The following is a 20,041-nucleotide window of genomic DNA, read 5'->3' on the forward strand; positions in this document are numbered from 1 at the left end:
GTTGTAATTATAAATAAGCTTGTATATTGATGTTGTTTTGATGCAATTTATCTTTACCTCAAATGATTTTTTTGGATATATTGGACCAATAATTAAAAAGAAAGAATGCGTTTGATACATGTCTGCTCACGCCTGATTTCTGTTACATTTCCACCAGTTGAAATTTACTGTAAATACACTATAAATATACTGTAAATTATGGGCTGAAATATGAGCCACCAGAAACTGAATTTGACTTATTTATATTTGAATTTGAATTGCTTAACTTGAATAATTGCATTTAAAAAAACTGCATTTGAATCACATAATTTGAAATTTAGCGGCACCTCCGTGTTTTTTGTAACATTTGTTGCTACCTATGGTTGCTACCCGGTTGCCATAGCGCCTCTTCGGCCAATCAGCACCTCCGTTTTTTTTGTAACATTTGTTGCTACCCGGTTGCCATAGCGCCTCTTCAGCCAATCAGCACCTCCGTTTTTTTTTATAACATTTGTTGCTACCTATGGTTGCTACCCGGTTGCCATAGCGCCTCTTCGGCCAATCAGCACCTCCGGGTTTTTTTTGGAAAATTTTTGCTACCCGGTTGCCATAGCGGCCAGTTGGCTGTCCTTGTCCGGCCCGCGTGAGGTTACCCAGAAATTAGAAATCAATACAACTTCAGTGCTTTTATTTTGAAGGCGATTTACGTATAAGTTACCTGAGTTACCCCGGTACCTTGTCAAAAATACCTATTGTTTTTAGCATAAAGTTAATAAATTAACAAGTTAATAAATTCCTTGGTCACCTTGTGAATCCTTTATATCAAGTTTATATTAATTACTACGCACTCGTTATTATTTACCGTTCGTTTTTCATTTAACCGTTCTACCGGTTATTTCCTGTCACTACCTTTCAAAATTAAACCACCCGTTTCACACTGGACAGCACCTTTTCAAAATAAAAGCATCACAACATTTTAAAACACCTAGAAAATGTACAAACATGAAAAACAAGCAATATAACACAAAAACAACAATAGGAACCTTGCTAAATGTCATTTACAGTTGTGTTTAAAATAAATGGAAATGTGAAATAGTGATTGGAGTATTTACTACTTTTTACTGGTATATTTGATTTACTCCACATTAACAGTCTATCATAACATGTATTGTTATGGTATTGGTTGCCATAGCGCCTCTTCAGCCAATCAGCACCTCCGTTTTTTTTTGTAATATTTGTTGCTACCCGGTTGCCATAGCGCCTCTTCGGCCAATCAGCACCTCCGTTTTCTGCGTTCGATTGCTCTGCCTCAACTACCCGGATGTTCGTCGCAGAAAATTGAAATTGAATTTGCGAACTGAATTTGAATTGTGAGAACTGAATGTTCAGTTCCAAACTAATAAATTAAATTTCAAATTACAATTCATATTCAGTTTTTCAATGCAATGATTCAAATTGAACATTACAAATTTAAATTATGTGATTCAAATTCAGTTTTTTAATGCAATTATTCAAGTTAAGCAATTCAAATTCAAATATAAATCATTCAAATTCACATATTTCAGCCCATAGTAAATGCCCAACAAAAGTCAGCAAATTTAAAAAAATACATCTAATAATGATGACCAGGTAACAAAAACATGAATTGTCAATATGTGTTTTAAAATGCAATACTAATAATTAAAAGAACATTTTTATTTTATTGTCAGATAAACATACATACAAAATGTCAAATGACAAATTCAAATTTAAAAACCTCAAAAAATAGCTGAGGAAAACAAACTAGACATTTACAAAATGTGCAGCTTTATGATTCATTACGGAAAATATTTAACTTTCTGTTCTAACCAACATAAACTGTACCTTCGGCGTAAAATGCCTTCATTTAAACACAGCTGCAACCCTTTTTGTGTTCTTTTTAAAGTGTCAAAAATGAAAAGTGCAATTAATGCATGACATGAAGATAATAAAGCAGCATGCATTTTCTTCCCTTTAGAGCACTTGAAGCATTTTGTCTAAGACTGTAGATGTGCAAAAATAATAATAAAATAATGCCTAAAATTGTTTTTCTTGAAAGAAAATATTGGTTATTTCATTTATTACCTTTCAAATGAGTTGTAAGTACTTCATCCCAATGCAAAATTAACTGACCCAACATATAACTATAACAGATAACGTGATATGGTAAGCATGTAAAAACATAACATAAAAAAAAATATAAAAAGGAGAAAAAAAGGAGAGTAAAATTATCACAATAAAACAACATTACAGTTAAAAAATGTCCTTTTTTAAAACAACTAGTTGTTCCTTCACTCTATCAGCAGGTTTACAGTCAGCATGTAGCTCCAGTTGCACTCCAAAGTACCTTTTAATTATAATATTTTTACAAAACAGTTTTATTTTGGAAGACAAAATAAAGACCATGTTTGTGTCAGTTGTGTGTTGAGGACACACTGCAGGTCTACAAATTAAAGAACCAAAAACATACTGAAGCCAAAGTACACAATCCCAATACAAAAGTAAAAAATGGAAATATATAATTGATAACTGGAAATTTATATTCCAATTTGTGCCAAACTTGATCTTCCTTTACCTCTCCAGTCTGTTTTGCATGGCTTTAGGTAGAGCTGCACAATTAATCAAATTTTAATCATGATCACGATAGTGATTGTGAATTAACCGGCATCGCTAACTGTACACAGAGTGTCTGGTGCTTGTTGTAAACAAACAGAGATCGCTAAGTGAACACCTCCTGCAGCAGCAGCACATACACACTGTACTGCTACAGAGCTAACTGTTAGCCTGTTAGCACATACACACTGTACTGCTACAGAGCTAACTGTTAGCCTGTTAGCACATACACACTGTACTGCTACAGAGCTAACTGTTAGCCTGTTAGCACATACACACTGTACTGCTACAGAGCTAACTGTTAGCCTGTTAACAATTTGCAGACTGGACGCTAAGGGGTTAACATCCCCTCCGGCTCTGCAGATGGGAGAGACTGCTGCAGGAGGACTGTGCTGCTTCGACTCGTTCTTACTCTTCTTAACGAGCCTCCGGTCCCCGCAGCTCGTTAAGAAGAGTAAGAACGAGTCTCCAAAAGTCTCCAATGACACCAGGAAAAGACGCTGGATTTGTCGCCAGTCGCTTTTTTTTCTACAGGGACAAAAAAAAGTCTTTTGCAGTCAAAAGTCCACTCCGGACGGCTCGTATTCAAATTAGGGGTGTTTTGGCGAGTGAGACCCGCCTCATTCTGGGCATTGTAGCTGTAGAGCAAACAGCCTTAATGAAGACGTAAAATTAATTGTCTCAAAAACAAATGTAATATTACAAAAGACCAATTTAAAAAAGTATGTTTAATATGTAAATGTTGGCCTCTGTTGGCCTCTGAACAGTGTGTCCATCTATATGACTCAATACTTGGTTGACTTGAACTACTGGAAATAGACTTTACATCATATTCTAATGTATTCAGATGATCCTGTACTTTATATACGGATAAAACAAACTGAATGTGATCCAGTTTGAGTCGGTTCCCAACATGAAAACTGTTTAAATTAGTCATTCTCCTTCTTACAAGGGGATTTTTCCACTTCTGACGCATCCAGTGACAAATCTACAAAATGTTGAAATCACCTTGGGTGTGTTGCTGAGGACGTGACTTCGACTGGAACAAAGTTCACTGTTCACGTTTGGCAGTTTCTCTGCAAGAGTTCAATGCTTTTTCACTTTTTTAGTCAAAGCTGCTACTGTCTGTTCCTCCTGGAAGCAGCCAACGCCTGCAGGAACTTTTCTCCTGCACTGTGTAAAGTTTCAACATTATAGGAAGTGAGATTAAAGACGCCGTTCTCCTTTTTTTGCCCGTTTTCTAGTCTCAGTTCCCGTCGTACCAACACTAACTCTCTGCTGGCTGTCGGTCCATCAGTCTCCCTGGATCCTCTCGTACTGTCGTCTCCGAGGTGATCTACAGCCGACGATGCTGTGGAGGAGACAGGAAGTAGTCTGAGTCTCAGTTTATCATTCAGAGTTATAGATCAAGTCAACAGCAGACATGTAGAGACAGTAAATCTTCTCCATATACTCTTGATGCCTTAGAATTTCATCTTATCTTAACATAAATAAGATTTATTGTGGGGTGGAAAAGCAAATTGGCTTCTCAGTTGATATAAATAAAAATAAAAAGTAGCACTAAAAAATATGAAGCCCTAGCAGTGTTTCCCCTAGGTTTACAGCTGTGGGGGGTAAAATGCGTCATTTTTAAGTAAAATGCATCGATCTTGTACACTTTGAGAGCTAAATGAGAGCAAACAGCTCACATTACATTTTCAGTCAGGAGATACTGTGGTATAGAACCGGGGTCTGGCCCTCGCTCTAAGAATTTAATTTTTCCCATAAAAAGCCCAAATTTAGTGGCCTCTTGCAGATTCTAATATTACTTTTCCAATTTAAACACTGTTCTTAATCATTAATTATTGTAGAAGAGAATAAAGGTTCTTGTATGTTTTATTTAAGGCATCTTATTTTCACAGTCTTCTTGTAAATTCTGTGGTGGATTCTGTAAACGCACTGTGCTCTTATTTTGAAAGCAGCTAAACAAGCAACAGGAAGTAATTCAAATCGTTAGGCACAGTTTAGCCTTTTGTGATTAAAACAACTTTAATTGTCAGCTAATGCTAACCGAACAGCGTATGCAGCAGTGTGTTTGGATCACCTGTGGATGGGGTTTAGTTTTAGTTTAGAGATGATGTGGGGGCGGGACTGATATGTCCCCCTAACATAATGGTAGGGGAAACACCGCCTAGTGTGAATAAAGATGGCTCCTACCTGACAGGAATCATCCCCAGGACTGTGATGATGCTGGCCAGCGTGAAGACGAAGCCGGGGAACCAGTCCAGGGTTCTCTGGTAGATCTTGGTGAAGGCAGGAATGTACGCCAGGCCGGCAAACTTCAGAGCCATCTGCAGGGAGGTGAGAGTGGTGCCTGGTGGGGAGGAGGACGAGAGGTCAAAGGTCAGGAGATAAGCTCCACAAAGACACACAGAGATCTCTGTAAAGGTGTGTTTACATTGCACTGACTTCTCAAACACACGTCATGTCAGAGCAAACAGAGGAACAATGAACAACACGGCTCCTCTAACCACTGAACATTGTGTGTGTGTGTGTGTGTGTGTGTGTGTGTGTGTGTGTGCTTGTATATCTATCTTTGTGAGGCCCAGTACGAGTTTAAGACCATGTGAGTGAGGACGTCTTTGTAAAGTGAGGACATTTTCACTTTAGGACAGACACCCAAAGAGCTGCTTCATGGTTCAGGTTGGATTTAAGTTTTGTGAATAAATTATGATAATAAGAATCCTCACAAGTGAACAAAGACAGACTATAATAAAGTCATATTTAGGTATTTTGAAATTTGACCATTTCGACAAAAATCGACAGATAGTATGTCGGGTTTTTTATTTATTTTTGGACATAATATGGTATTTTTTGTCATTTATGGACAAAATATACAACTAATATGTAACAGCAGATTACAATAAAGTAATTTTCAGCATTTTTAGGCATTTTAAAATTTGTGGTACAATATGGTATTTTTTGGTCATTTATGGACAAAATATACAACTCAAATGTATCAACAAACTATAATAAAGACATTTTTAGCATTTTTAGGCATTTTAAAATTTGACCATTTTTGACAAAAATCGACATACTATAGTTTGTTTTTTTCCCCAATTTTTGGACATCCCATAATATTGTGTTTTTCTGTCATTCCTGGACATATTATGCTCTAATATGTATCAACAGTCTATAATTTATCCATTTTAAGCATTTTTAGGCATTTTAAAATTTGTCCAATTATTGGGCTTCTCATAATATGGTGTTTTTCTATAATTTATGGACAAAATATACAAATTAAAATGTATCAACAGACTATAATTTTTTTAGGCATTTTAAAATTTGACCATTTTTGACAAAAAATGACATACTATAGTATGCCTTTTTTTTTTTCAGGTTAGGTGTAAAACTTTAGGGCAGACACTCAAAGTTCTGTTTCATGGTTCAGGTTAGATGTAAGTTTTGTGAATAAATTATGTTAATAAGAATCCTCACAAGTGTAGGAAGAAAGATGTTTGTGTATGTTTTTTTTAAAGAAAGAGGAAGTGTGATATGTGACCAGCAGCAGCAGACTCTTTGTGATGCGTTTTCTGTATAAACCACCAGTCTAAAAGTCTCAGCACACACAAACAAAACACAACTAAAAACAATGGCAGCCTGATTGAAATCTGTTAATAACTGAGTTAATAACAAACACACTGTTTTATACTGTGAAATAAAGTGTTTCTACTTGTGTGTTTTATCTTTATTAATGATTATCTTAAGCTGTAAAAAAATAAGGAGGAAAAGGAAATGTTTCTTTTTCCGCATGTTTAGAAATGTTTGCATGTTCTTTGTTTGCACTGATTTTAATGATTTCAGGAGAGTGTGTTTGGTTTTTCTGCCCTGTTCATGAACTTTAGACCCTAAACTCAACTTTCAGGAAATATAATGTCTCCCATCCACAACTTCCTCCTGAACTCATTGTGAAATACTTTGTTCCTGCACGTCTCCCTGATCTTTAACACCAACTGATTTATAATACTACAGTATGTTCTGGACATATTGGTTCCCAAAACAACACAATGCTTAAATGTCATGTATAGAATAATGTTTTTTCCACTGCTGTCCCATGTACTCTCCACATTTCTGACTGTTATAGTCAAATCAGTATGTTGAAACTTTTAATTAACATATGTTGTAGGGCTGCACGATTATGGCCAAAATGATAATCACGATTATTTTGATCAATATTGTAATCACGATTATTAATCACGATTATTTATCATCATCATCATTCATTAAGTGAACACCTCCTGCAGCAGCAGCACATACACACTGTACTGCTACAGAGCTAACTGTTAGCCTGTTAGCACATACACACTGTACTGCTACAGAGCTAACTGTTAGCCTGTTAGCACATACACACTGTACTGCTACAGAGCTAACTGTTAGCCTGTTAGCACATACACACTGTACTGCTACAGCGCTAACTGTTAGCCTGTTAGCACATACACACTGTACTGCTACAGAGCTTACTGTTAACCTGTTAGCACATACACACTGTACTGCTACAGAGCTAACTGTTAGCCTGTTAGCACATACACACTGTACTGCTACAGCGCTAACTGTTAGCCTGTTAGCACATACACACTGTACTGCTACAGCACTAACTGTTAGCCTTTTACCACATACACACTGTACTGCTAGAGAGCTAGCAGTTAGCCTGTTAGCAATTTGCAGACTGGATGCTAAGGGGTTTACATCCCCTCCGGCTCTGCAGCTGGGAAAGACTGCTGCAGGAGGAATGTGCCGCTTCGACTCGTTCTTACTAAAACAGTAAGAACGAGTCTCCAAAAGTCTCCAATAACACCAGAAAAAGTCGCTGAATTCGTCGCCAGTTGCTTTTTGGAAAAATAGTCGCTAAGGGGGTCTGAAAAGTCGCTAAATATAGAAACAAAGTTGCTAAGTTGGCAACACTGCTTCGCCGGCTTTTACAAATGTTGCGTGTTGTTGTGGCGTCCAGTACTACGTCACATCCTGCTTAGCGTTCTATCCAATCAGCAACCAGGCTTTTTTCAGGGGAGAAAAACGGCCCCGCCCCCTGGTGGTTGGTGGACTACTGGTGTAGAAAGTGTTGATTAGATATGCAGGAGAGACGCATTTTAAAATGGAAATATCACTGACGATCAGGTTCATTTAATCGTGGCGGCCAAAATCATGATCTCGATTAAAATTCAAATTCAAATTGTGCAGCCCTATACTGTTGTCTATTTAATTGTTTGAAGAGTTAAATTATTTGTGTTTCTGTTATTATGACTATTATGCTTTAACAAAAATTACACACACATTATTATTATTTTTATGATGATGATGATGATGATACTCACCACAGGAGGAGGCTGGGACCTGCTGGGACAGCAGAGATCTGATGGTGGGCATCGGGATCAGAGCGAACAGGGAGAGAGAACGAGCTGCAGAGAGAAGATTTATTATTTTACTTCCTCCACAAAGATCTGTTTCATCAGCTACTACTTCCTCTCTTTGTCTTATCTCTGACACGTCATGTACAATCAGTCTTTCTGTCTAAAACAGACCGGTTCAACAACTGATCAATGTCATCAGTTTAATATGATATGCTATTCTTTGCTAGTCTTTTCTCATGATATTTCCTAAGATCTGCTACTTTATTAAACTTTTTTATGACATTTTATGGCAGACAATGCTATAACGTTTTTAGGATTTCTTTAATTATATTTTTTATGGCATATTGTACTTTGATTTTTAACGACATACAATAGTATGATTTCTTTTTCAATTATTGGACATCCCATTTTTCTGTCATTTCAGGAAAAATTATGCTCTAATGTGTATGAACAGACTATAATAAAGTCATTTTCAGTGTTTTTAGGCATTTTAAAATTTGACCATTTTTGATAAAAATCGACATGCTATAGTATGACTTTTTTTTTGAGGGGGTCATTTTTGGACATCCCATAATATGGTGTTTTTTTAACCATTTTTGGACATGTATCAACAGATTATAACAGACCCATTTCTATCATTTTTAGGTATTTTAAATTTTGACCATTTTTGGCAAAAATCGACATACTATAGTATGACTTTTTTTTCTTCGGTCCAATTTTTGGACATCCTATAATATGGTGTTTTTCTGTCATTTATGGACAAAATATGCTCTAATATGTATCAGTAGACTATAATAAAGACATTTTCAGTGTTGTTAGGCATTTTAAAATTTGACCATTTTTGACAAAAATCGACATACTATAGTATGACTTTTTTTCACCAATTTTTGGGCATCCCATAATATGGTGTTTTTCTGTCATTTCAGGACAAATTATGCTCTAATATGTATGAACAGACTATAATAAAGTCATTTTCAGCATTTTTAGGCATTTTACAGTTTTACAATTTTTGACAAAAATCGACATACTATAGTATGACTTTTTTTTCTTTGGTCCAATTTTTGGACATTACATAATATGGTGTTTTTTCACCATTTGTGGACAAACATTACTACCACATGTATCAACAGATTATAACAAACCTATTTCATCATATCATTTTTAGGTGTTTTAAAATTTGACCTTTTTTGACAAAAATCAACATACTATAGTATGACTTTTTTTTGAGAGCTTCATTTTTGGACATCCCATAATATGGTGTTTTTCTGTCGTTTCTGGCAATATTATGCTCTAATATGTATCAACAGACTATAATAAAGTCATTTTCAACATTTTTAGGTATTATAAAATTTGACAATTTTTGACAAAAATCGACATACTATAGTATGACTTTTTTTGAGGGCTTCATTTTTGGACATCCCATAATATGGTGTTTTTCCATAATTGCTGGACTTATTTTTGTTCTAATATGTATCAACAGACTATAATAAAGACATTTTAAGCATTTTTAGGCATCTTAAAATTTGACCATTTTTGACAAAAATCGACATACTATAGTATGACTTTTTTTTGAGGGCTTCATTTTTGGACATCCCATAATATTGTGTTTTTCTGTCGTTTCTGGCAATATTATGCTCTAATATGTATCAACAGACTATAATAAAGTCATTTTCAGCATTTCTCGGCATTTCTTAAATACTACACTTCCACACTACCACAATTTTTGCAATGTCATGTATGTCATAGTATGCTAATAATGTTTCTAGTTACTCTCAGTTCCTCATTTTAGATGTTTTGTGCTGATAGTTCAGATCTGTCAGACCTGACTTTTCACTTTTGAATGAAATCTTGAAAAAAAACACTTTTTTTTTCTGTGTCAGCCATTCAGTTAAATAAAAAAAGCATAATAAAAAAAGAGCTGACTCAGACAGTGTGGCTGCTCTTCTGGGAACAAACTGACTAAACCTGATCTTCTATTCATAGAAGAGAGACTTCAGAAACAAAATTCTACGTTTTTACAAGAAGAACTGGATTAAAAATTGACTCCATGATAAAATATTTTCTCTGTTTCATGTCGTTGTGAATTGATTATCTTTGGGTTTTGTTTTTTAATATGGTGTATCACTTTTTGTTTGTTTTTTTTGACATCCAATAATATGGTGTTTTTGTCAATTATGGACAAAATATACAACTAATATGTATCAACAGACTATAATAAAGTCATTTTAAGCATTTTAAAATTTCACCATTTTTGACAAAAATCGACATACTATATAGTATGACTTTTTTTCAATTTTTGGTCATCCCATAATATGGTGTTTTTCTGTCATTAATGGACAAAATATACAACTCATATGTATCAACAGACTGTTATAAAGTAATTTTCAGCATTTTTAGGCATTTTAGAAATTTGAAATTTAGAAAAATGTCAACAAAAATTGACATACTATACTATGAATTTTTTTCTTTTGTCCAATTTTTCTAAATCCCATAATATGGTGTTTTTCTGTCGTTTCTGGCCATATTAAGCTCTAATATGTATCAACAGACTATAATAAAGTCAATTTTAAGCATTTTAAAATTTGACCATTTTTGACAAAAATCAACATACTATAGTATGACTTTTTTTTTGAGGGGTCATTTTTGGACATCCCATAATATGGTGTTTTTCTGTCATTCATGGCCAAACTTTGCTCTAATATGTTTTAACAGACTATAATAAAGTCATTTTTAGCATTTTTAGGCATTTTAAAATTTGACAATTTCTGACAAAAATCGACATACTATACTATGACTTTTTTTTGGTCCAAATTTGGACATCCCATAATATTGTGTTTTTCGGTCAATTATGGACAAACTATATGTGTCAACGGACTATAATAAAGACATTTTTTTTCATTTTTAGGCCTTTTAAAATTTCATGATTTTTGACAAAAATCGACATACTATAGTATGACTATTTTTCTTTTGTCCAATTTTTGGACATCCCATAATATGGCGTTTTTCTGCAATTTCTGGACAAACTATGCTCTAATATGTATCAACAGACTATAATAAAGTAAATTACAGAATTTTAGGCATTTTAAAATTTGACCATTTTTGACAAAAATCGACATGCTAATTTTCACCAGTTTTTGGACATCTCATAATAAAGTTTTGACCTTAGGATGACATAATAATTTGGTATTATTCCAGCTTTTATCCTGTTAGGGAAGAGGTGATGTTTTTGTTCTATTTTGTTCAGTGGAAACATGTGTGAGTTTGCAGGAAAATTGTGGCTTTAAACAGGGGATGAGACATAAAAACTGCAGGAAGAAAACATGACCTGAATGGCAACCTGCATAATATTTTAGGGTGTTAAAATGAAATGTGCCTCTGTGTAAAGACGCTCACCGAGGTAGAACATGTAGGTTTCGGTGACGAAGGACATGAAGTAGATCCCCGAGGCGAAGGACAGCATCCCGATCAGGATGAGAGACACGTCGCTGACGCAGCGCCGGAACCAGAGGACGCCCAGGAAACTGGTGAGGAAGATCACACAGCCGGCAGCGTTCCCATAACCCACCTGGAGGAACGGGAGGAAATAAAACATTCACTCTACTGGACATCAGATAAAACCCTGTGTGTTATATACAAGGACAAAATATACTATAATAATAAAGTCATTTTCAGCATTTTAGGTGTTTTCTTACCATTTTTGACAAAAACCGACATACTATAGTATACTTTTTGTCTTTTGTCCAATTTTTGTCTTTTCGAATTTTTCGAACATCCCATAATGTGGTGTTTTTCTGTCATTTATGGACAAAATATACATCAACAGCCTATAATAAAGTTATCTTTAACATGTTTAGGCATTTTAAAATTTGACATTTTTTGACAAAAATCGACATACTATAGTATGACTTTTTTTTGAGGGGTCATTTTTGGACATCCCATAATATGGTGTTTTTCTGTCATTTATGGACAAACTATGTTCTAATATGTATCAACAGACTATAATAAAGTCTTTTTTAGCATTTTTAGGCATTTTAAAATTGGACATTTTTTGACAAAAATCGACATACTATAGTATGACTTTTTGTCTTTTGTCCTATTTTTGGACAACCCATAATATGGTGTTTTTTCGCTATTTTTGGACAAGCAATAATACTACATGTATCAACAGACTATAATTAACCTATTTGAAGCATTTTCAGGCATTTTAAAATTTGACCATTTTTGACAAAAATCGACATACTATAGTATGACTTTTTTTTTAGTCCAATTTTTGGACATCCCATAATATTGTGTTTTTCTGTCGTTTCTGGCAATATTATGCTCTAATATGTATCAACAGACTATAATAAAGTCATTTTCAGCATTTCTAGGCATTTGAAAATTTGACCATTTTTGTCAAAAATCGACATACTATAGTATGACTTTTTGTCTTTTGTCCAATTTTTGGACATCCCATAATATGGTGTTTTTTCGCTATTTTTGGACAAACAATAATACTACATGTATCAACAGACTATAATTAACCTATTTGAAGCATTTTTAGGCATTTTACAATTTTTTACGATTTTTGAGGGGGTCATTTTTGGACATCACATAATATGGTGTGTTTCTGTCGTTTCTGGGAATATTATGCTCTAATGTGGATCAACAGACTTTAATTAAATAATTTTCAGCATTTTTAGGCATTTTACAATTTTTCGATTTTTGACAAAAATCGACATACTATAGTATGACTTTTTGTGTTTTGTCCAATTTTTGGATATCCCATAATATGGTGTTTTTCTGTCATTTCTGGACAAAATACATATCAACAGCCTAAAATAAAGTTATTTTTAACATGTTTAGGCATTTTAAAATTTGACATTTTTTGGACAAAAATTTAGTGCAATTATTGGACATCCCATAATATGGTGTTTTTTTTTAGCTATTTTTGAACAAACAATAATACAACATGTATCAACAGACTATAATTAACCAATTTGAAGCATTTTTAGTCATTTTAAATTTTGACCATTTTTGACAAAAATCGACATATAGTATGTCGATTTTTGTCAAAAATGGTATGACTTGTCCAATTGGGAATATGGGATGTCCAATTTTTGGACATCCCATAATATGGTGTTTTTCTGTCATTTATGGCCAAACTATAATCTAATATGTATCAACAGACTATAATAAAGTAATTTTCAGCATTTTAAGGCATTTTAAAATTTGACCAATTATTGGACATCACATAATATGATGTTTTCTGCCATTTATGAACAAACTATACTCTTATATAAACATATGTTATAACTGATTTGACTGGCCAGTTAAAAACATCAGCTAAAAGCCTGTTATGTGTTTATGCATCTTAACCACAAATGCAGGACATAAACACAAACAGACAAAGAGAGCTAAACGTCACCTGCGTGGCGCTCCAGCTGAGCGGCGCTTTTAACACGAAGATGCCCAGGATCTCCATGGCTCCGCCCACCGCAGAGACGTACAACATGGCGGCTAAAAACAGCAGAACGATGTTCCACAGGTTCCTCCTGACAGGAACAGGAACCTCCACAGGAGCTTCTCTGGGCTCAGCAGGGAGGAAGGGGCTGTCGGCCTCCGGCTCGCTGACGGACACTTCTTTCACCTGAAATTAACCAGGAGAAAAACACATTTAACATCTGCATCAGCTGAATGACTGGTGTTATTATTGGACATCCCATAATAAGCTGTTTTCTGTCATTTATGGACAAAATATACAACTAATATGTATAAACAGACAGATAAAGTCATTTTCAGCATTTTAAGGCATTTTAAAATAAAAATAAAAAGTAATTTATCAAAAATGGTCAAATTTTAAAATGTCTTAAAATGCTCAAATTGACTTTATTGGAATTTTAAAGCATTTCAAAAAATTTGACCATTTTTAATAAAAAATGTACATCCCATAATATGGTCTTTTCTTGTGATTTATAGACAAAATAAACAACTAATATGTATCAACAGACTATAATAAAGTAATTTTCAGCATTTTTAGGAATTTTAAAATTTTTGACAAAAATGTACATACTTTTTTTCCATTTTTGGACATCTCATAATATTGTGATTTTCTGTCAATTATGGACAAACTATGCTTTAATATGCCTCAACGGACTAAAATAATGACATTTTTAGCATTTTTAAGTATTTTCAAATGATTAAATTAATATAATAAAGAGAATTTAAGCATTTTTAGGCATTTTAAAATTTGACCATTTTTAATAAAAATCGACATACGTATATACGTATACATATATATATATATATATACATATACGTATATACGTACATATATGTCTGTTTTTTTTTTTTAAACCAATTTTTGGACATCCCATAATATGGTGTTTTTCTGTCATTTATGGACAAAATATACAACTACTATGTATCAAAAGACTATCATAAAGTAATTTTCAGCATTTTTAGGCATTTTAAAATTTGACCATTTTTAATAAAAATCGACATACTAAAGTATGACTTTTTGTTTTCTTTGTCAAATTTTTGGACATCCCATAATATGGTGTTTTTCTGTCATTTATGGACAAAATTTACAACTAATATGTATAAACAGACTATAATAAAGTAATTTTAGACATTTTTAGGCATTTTAAAAATTTGATGATTTTTGACAAAAATCGACATGACCTTTATTTTTGTCCAATTTGTGGATATCCCATAACATTGTTTTTTGGGTCATTCATTTATTAATTTGAGTAGCTCAGATATTGGTTTTGACATCATGACATTGCTTTATTTCTGAAAATGATTTAACTGCTTTATTTCTATTTTTCTTCAAATACAAAGACATTACAACTGTATCTACTGTATCTGTCCACAGTATCTACAACAGCCTTCATAAAAAGGTTTTGAAATTCGAAGTAGAGTTTCCACACAGGTGACATAACCTGCAAAACCTGTCGGCTATTATTACAATGACATTCAAGGAAACGGGTCATGTGATTTACCATCAGCCTGAAATATTTTCAGAGGCGGGGCCTAATTGTTGAGTGACAGTGACAAGATAAACATGAGATAAAGGAAGGAAACTAGATACAATCAAATGCTTCAGTTTCTTTGTGGAACTGTGGTGCATCACAATTTTATTTTATCTTTTAAATGTGTGGCACAAGAGGCAGCAGGATGTTTATTTCATCCATTTCACTCTTATTGAACAATATGAAAGTAATTCACCACTGATAAAAGTTACTGAATTCACTAATTGTAGTCATTTAATCAACAAAATCTTATTAACTTTTCCAAACAGAAAATAAAAAGACAGCAGCACATACACACTGTACTGCTACAGAGCTAACTGTTAGCCTGTTAGCACATACACACTGTACTGCTACAGAGCTAACTGTTAGCCTGTTAGCACATACACACTGTACTGCTACAGAGCTAACTGTTAGCCTATTAGCACATACACACTGTACTGCTACAGAGCTAACTGTTAGCCTGTTAGCACATACACACTGTACTGCTACAGAGCTAACTGTTAGCCTGTTAGCACAAACACACTGTACTGCTACAGAGCTAACTGTTAGCCTGTTAGCACATACACACTGTACTGCTACAGAGCTAACTGTTAGCCTGTTAGCACAAACACACTGTACTGCTACAGAGCTAACTGTTAGCCTGTTAGCACATACACACTGTAGTGCTACAGAGCTAACTGTTAGCCTGTTAGCACATACACACTGTACTGCTACAGAGCTAACTGTTAGCCTGTTAGCACATACACACTGTACTGCTACAGAGCTAACTGTTAGCCTGTTAGCACATACACACTGTTCTGCTACAGAGCTAACTGTTAGCCTGTTAGCACATACACACTGTACTGCTACAGAGCTAACTGTTAGCCTGTTAGCACATACACACTGTACTGCTACAGAGCTAACTGTTAGCCTGTCAGCAGTTCGCAGACTGGACGCTAAGGGGTTAACATCCCCTCTGGCTCTGCAGCTGGGAGAGACTGCTGCAGGAGGACTGTGCCGCTTCAACTCGTTCTTACTCTTCTTAATGAGCCTCCGGCCCCCGCGGCTCGTTAAGAAGAGTAAGAACAAGTCTCTAAAAGTCTCCAATAACACCAGAAAAAGTTGATGGATTTGTCTCCAGTTGCTTTCTTGAAAAATAGTCTAAGGGGGTCTGAAAAGTCGCTAATTATAGCAACAAAGTCGCTAAGTTGTATTCAAATTAGGGGCGTCTTTTCGGGGAGTGAGACCCGCCTCATTCTGGGTATTGGGCGGTAGTGGAAACAGCCCTAATATCACACACACACACACACACACACACACACTGACTGACCTGCAGCAGGACTATGGAGTGTATGAGGCAGAGCAGGTGCAGCAGGGTGCTGACCGTCAGCAGGACCGTCCCGTTGCCCAGACTGGAGCTGTAGAGCAGGAAGAGGTGACCCGACACCAGGCTGCCCAGCAGACCTGCTGCCCCGTACAGCAGCTCCACCCTCATCAGCACCTGGTGGAGCATGGACACACTTTACCCCTCTAACTCACTACAATTTACAATAATACGGATATATGATACTAGAAAATACTTCATGTTGGTATTCAAATTTAAATTATTATAAGACGGTGTACTTGTTGCACCGTAGACTCCCATACTGAGACTATTATCATCATCATTATCTTTTATGGAAAATGTAAATATACCCGTAAACTATAAGATATTTGTAGATTTATTTTTCGATAATATCACCTGTGTGACTTCAAGCTCCTCTTGTAAGATGTACTTTTTGGTTTTAAAATGAGTAACATTTCAGTTGAAAAATAATATTATTTAATTAATCTAATTATAATCCTTGCAAAGTTTTACATCCATAAATGTAAATTTGCCAAAGTGAAACCTTTCTTTCGTGTTTTTATGAAAGAACTGGAGATACTTAAGTACTTTAAGTCAATATCTAATGCTAAAAACAAGAAAGCTATAAAATTGTCGGATTATGCTCCCACCACTTCACTATTTTTGATTCAATTTAATTTGTCTTTGCTTGTGACCCCCGGCAATTTTTATAATGAATAATATAATGAAAATAATAATTATAAATAATAAAAAATAATAAATTAATAAAAATTAATAATATTTGAGAAACATCTAAATAATACAAAAATAAAAACATAAATAAAAAATGAAAATAATAACAATAGTAGTAAAGTAATAATTAATATTCATAAATATATTTAAATAACAATAGTAGTCAAATATTAATTAATATATATCAATCTATACATATAGATTTTTTAAAATTGAAATTATTATGTTACTACTATTGTTATTATTTTCATTTTCTATTTATGTATTTATTTATTTTTGTATTATTTAGATGTTTCTCAAATATTATGAATGTCATGTTTACCCTGCTACTTCTGTTACTGCACTACTGCTGTATATGTTCTATAAATTAATGTGAAATAAAGGTTATATTAAAAAAAAAAATAATAAAATAAAATAAAAAATAAAAAATAAAAAATAAAAATAAAAATAAAAATAAAAATAAAAATAAAAATAAAAATAAAAAATAAAAATAAAATAAGTGTACCGACCTTGGACCTGTCGGTGTTGGAGGAGCCGAGGGCCGCCAGCGTCATGACTCCGGGCCAGTAGGCGCAGAACCCCCCGGAGAGTCCGAACACCACCCCGGCCCCGAACATCAGCTCCAGGGGCAGCCGGAGCAGGACCACCAGCAGCAGGCCGAGCCGGTTCAGCAGGTACCCGGCCAGGGGCACCACGATGGGGGCTCTCCTCCAGCCCCGGTCCCCCAGCCAGCCCAGCAGCAGCGCCGGGAGGACCGGGACCAGCCGGATGATCAGGTTGTAGGTCATGAAGAAGTCCGTCATGGCTCTCTGCTGGCTGGCCTCCCGGGACAGACCCGGGTAGGACGCGTTCAGGGACCGGTCCTGCACCACCATCTGCAGCGCGGTGTCGAACAGAGTGCTGCCCAGCTGCTCCAGGACCAGGACCGGCTCGATCTGCCGGAGCACCGTGAAGGCGCTCTGGACCACCACCGGCAGCACCATGATGACACTTTAATTAAGTTTTAATAAAACTTTATGGAGCTTTAATAAAACTTTATGGAGCTTTAATAAGTTATTCTGCTGCAGGAGTGATCCTGCTGCTCCAGGACTGATGTGAGTCAGTGGTTTGAGTGTTTGAGATGAAAATAAAAACGTGTCACGCCCATTTCCTCCTCACATGCTCATAAAGAGGCGTGATGAAATGTGTGTGATGTGATATTTGGGAAACCACCTTGTTTCTCCTCCACCTCTGACTGGGACACGTCAGTCAGGTTGGATCATTTTCACCAGATATACTTATATATACTTTATTATTTCAGTTTGATAGTTTTTCAGCAGTTGAAAAGCAAAATTCTGCTGCTCAGAACAGCACAAAAGTGAAAGTAAAAACTAACAACAAAATGTACAACTAATATGTATCAACAGACTAAAAGAATGACATTTTAATCATTTTTAAGCACTTTAAAATTTGATGATTTTCAACAAAATATTACATACTATAGTATGACTTTTACATGTATTTATTTATTTTTTAAACTTTTTTTTTCTTTGTCCAATTTTTGGACATCCCATGCTATGGTGTTTTCTGTTATTTATGGACAAAATATTCAATATGTATCAACAGACTAATAATGACATTTAAAAAAAAAAAAAACTGCTGCTCAGAACAGGACAAAAGTGAAAGTAAAAAGATGAGAAGAGTTATTATTAATGTGGTAGTCAGTGGTTGAATGTGGAGGTGGAAACACTTACACTTCACTATTTCTACTGTACTTTCTACATTTCAGAGTAAACTATTGGACTTTTAATAATAATAATGACATTTTAGGCATTTTAAATATTTTTGAAAAAAAATTGAAATACTCTTTTTTTTCTTTGTCCAATTATTGGACATCCCATAATATGGTGTTTTCTGTCATTTATGGACAAACTACGCTCTAATATGTATCAACGGACTATAATAAAGACATTTACAAGAGAAATTCTGCTGATCAGAACAGCACAAAAGTGAATGCAAAAAACAAAAACAAAATATATTACTAATATGTATCAACAGACTATAATAATGGCATTTTAAGCATTTTAAAGCATTTTAAAATTTGACCATTTTCAACAAAAATGTGCATACTAGTATGATATTTTTTTTGTCAATATTTTTGACATACCATAATATGCTGTTTTCTGTCATTTATGGACAAAATATATAACTAATATGTATCAACAGACTATAATAATGACATTTAAAGAAAAAAAAATCTGATGATCAGAACAGCACAAAAGTGAAAGTAAAATGATGAGAACAGTTATTTTTAATGTGTGGTAGTCAGTGGTTACTAGGCTGCTAGGTACTTTTTCAGGTTATTCTTTCAAAATATACCAACCAATACATATTTATGGATTATCATGGACTGATGTACCAGACAATATATAAAGATAAATAATAAAAATGAATACCAGCCTATTTTAACACATTAAAACCAGGTAATAGACAGGTAATAGTATAGTACCTCTAAATGTCCACTAGATGTCGCCCTGTATCATCAGGTTTTACATGTGCAGGAGAAAGAATCTACAGTCATGGAAAAAAATATTAGACCACCCTTGTTTTCTTCAATTTCTTGTTCATTTTAATGCCTGGTACAGCTAAAGGTTCATTTGTTTGGACAAATATAATGATAACAACAAAAATATTTGATAAGAGTTTAATTTAAGAGCTGATATCTAGACATTTAACATGGTTTTATTCTTAATGCTTTTGGTTATTATCAAGAATGTTTCCATGACTGTAGATGTAAAAAAAAATGACCAAAAGAGGACACATAGCATAATTATCAAAATGGAAACAAAATGACCAAAAATAGATGTAAAAATGACCGGAAAAGACACAAAAGGACCAAAAATACAGTCATGGAAAGAAGTATTAGACCGCCATTGTTTTATTCAGTTTCTTGTTCAAGAAAGGTTTGGACAAATATAATGATAACAACTAAAATA

The 20,041-nt window shown here is 34.4% G+C and overlaps 1 protein-coding gene across 1 annotated transcript; it reads right to left on the minus strand.

The window, feature by feature from the left end:
* Window positions 1–3,387: 3,387 nt before the first annotated feature.
* LOC131992671 (thymic stromal cotransporter homolog) lies at window positions 3,388–18,108 on the minus strand. The gene is made up of 7 exons (XM_059358308.1): window positions 17,576–18,108; window positions 16,320–16,490; window positions 13,405–13,626; window positions 11,391–11,562; window positions 7,962–8,045; window positions 4,807–4,963; window positions 3,388–3,961 (listed from the first exon to the last, which is right to left on the minus strand). Exons 1-7 carry the CDS (start codon window positions 18,047–18,049, stop codon window positions 3,904–3,906), a joined length of 1,338 nt encoding a protein of 445 aa, XP_059214291.1. The 5' UTR covers window positions 18,050–18,108; the 3' UTR covers window positions 3,388–3,903.
* Window positions 18,109–20,041: the final 1,933 nt, after the last annotated feature.

The sequence above is a fragment of the Centropristis striata genome, chromosome 19, assembly GCF_030273125.1.
Source record: "Centropristis striata isolate RG_2023a ecotype Rhode Island chromosome 19, C.striata_1.0, whole genome shotgun sequence".
Lineage (NCBI taxonomy): Eukaryota > Metazoa > Chordata > Actinopteri > Perciformes > Serranidae > Centropristis > Centropristis striata.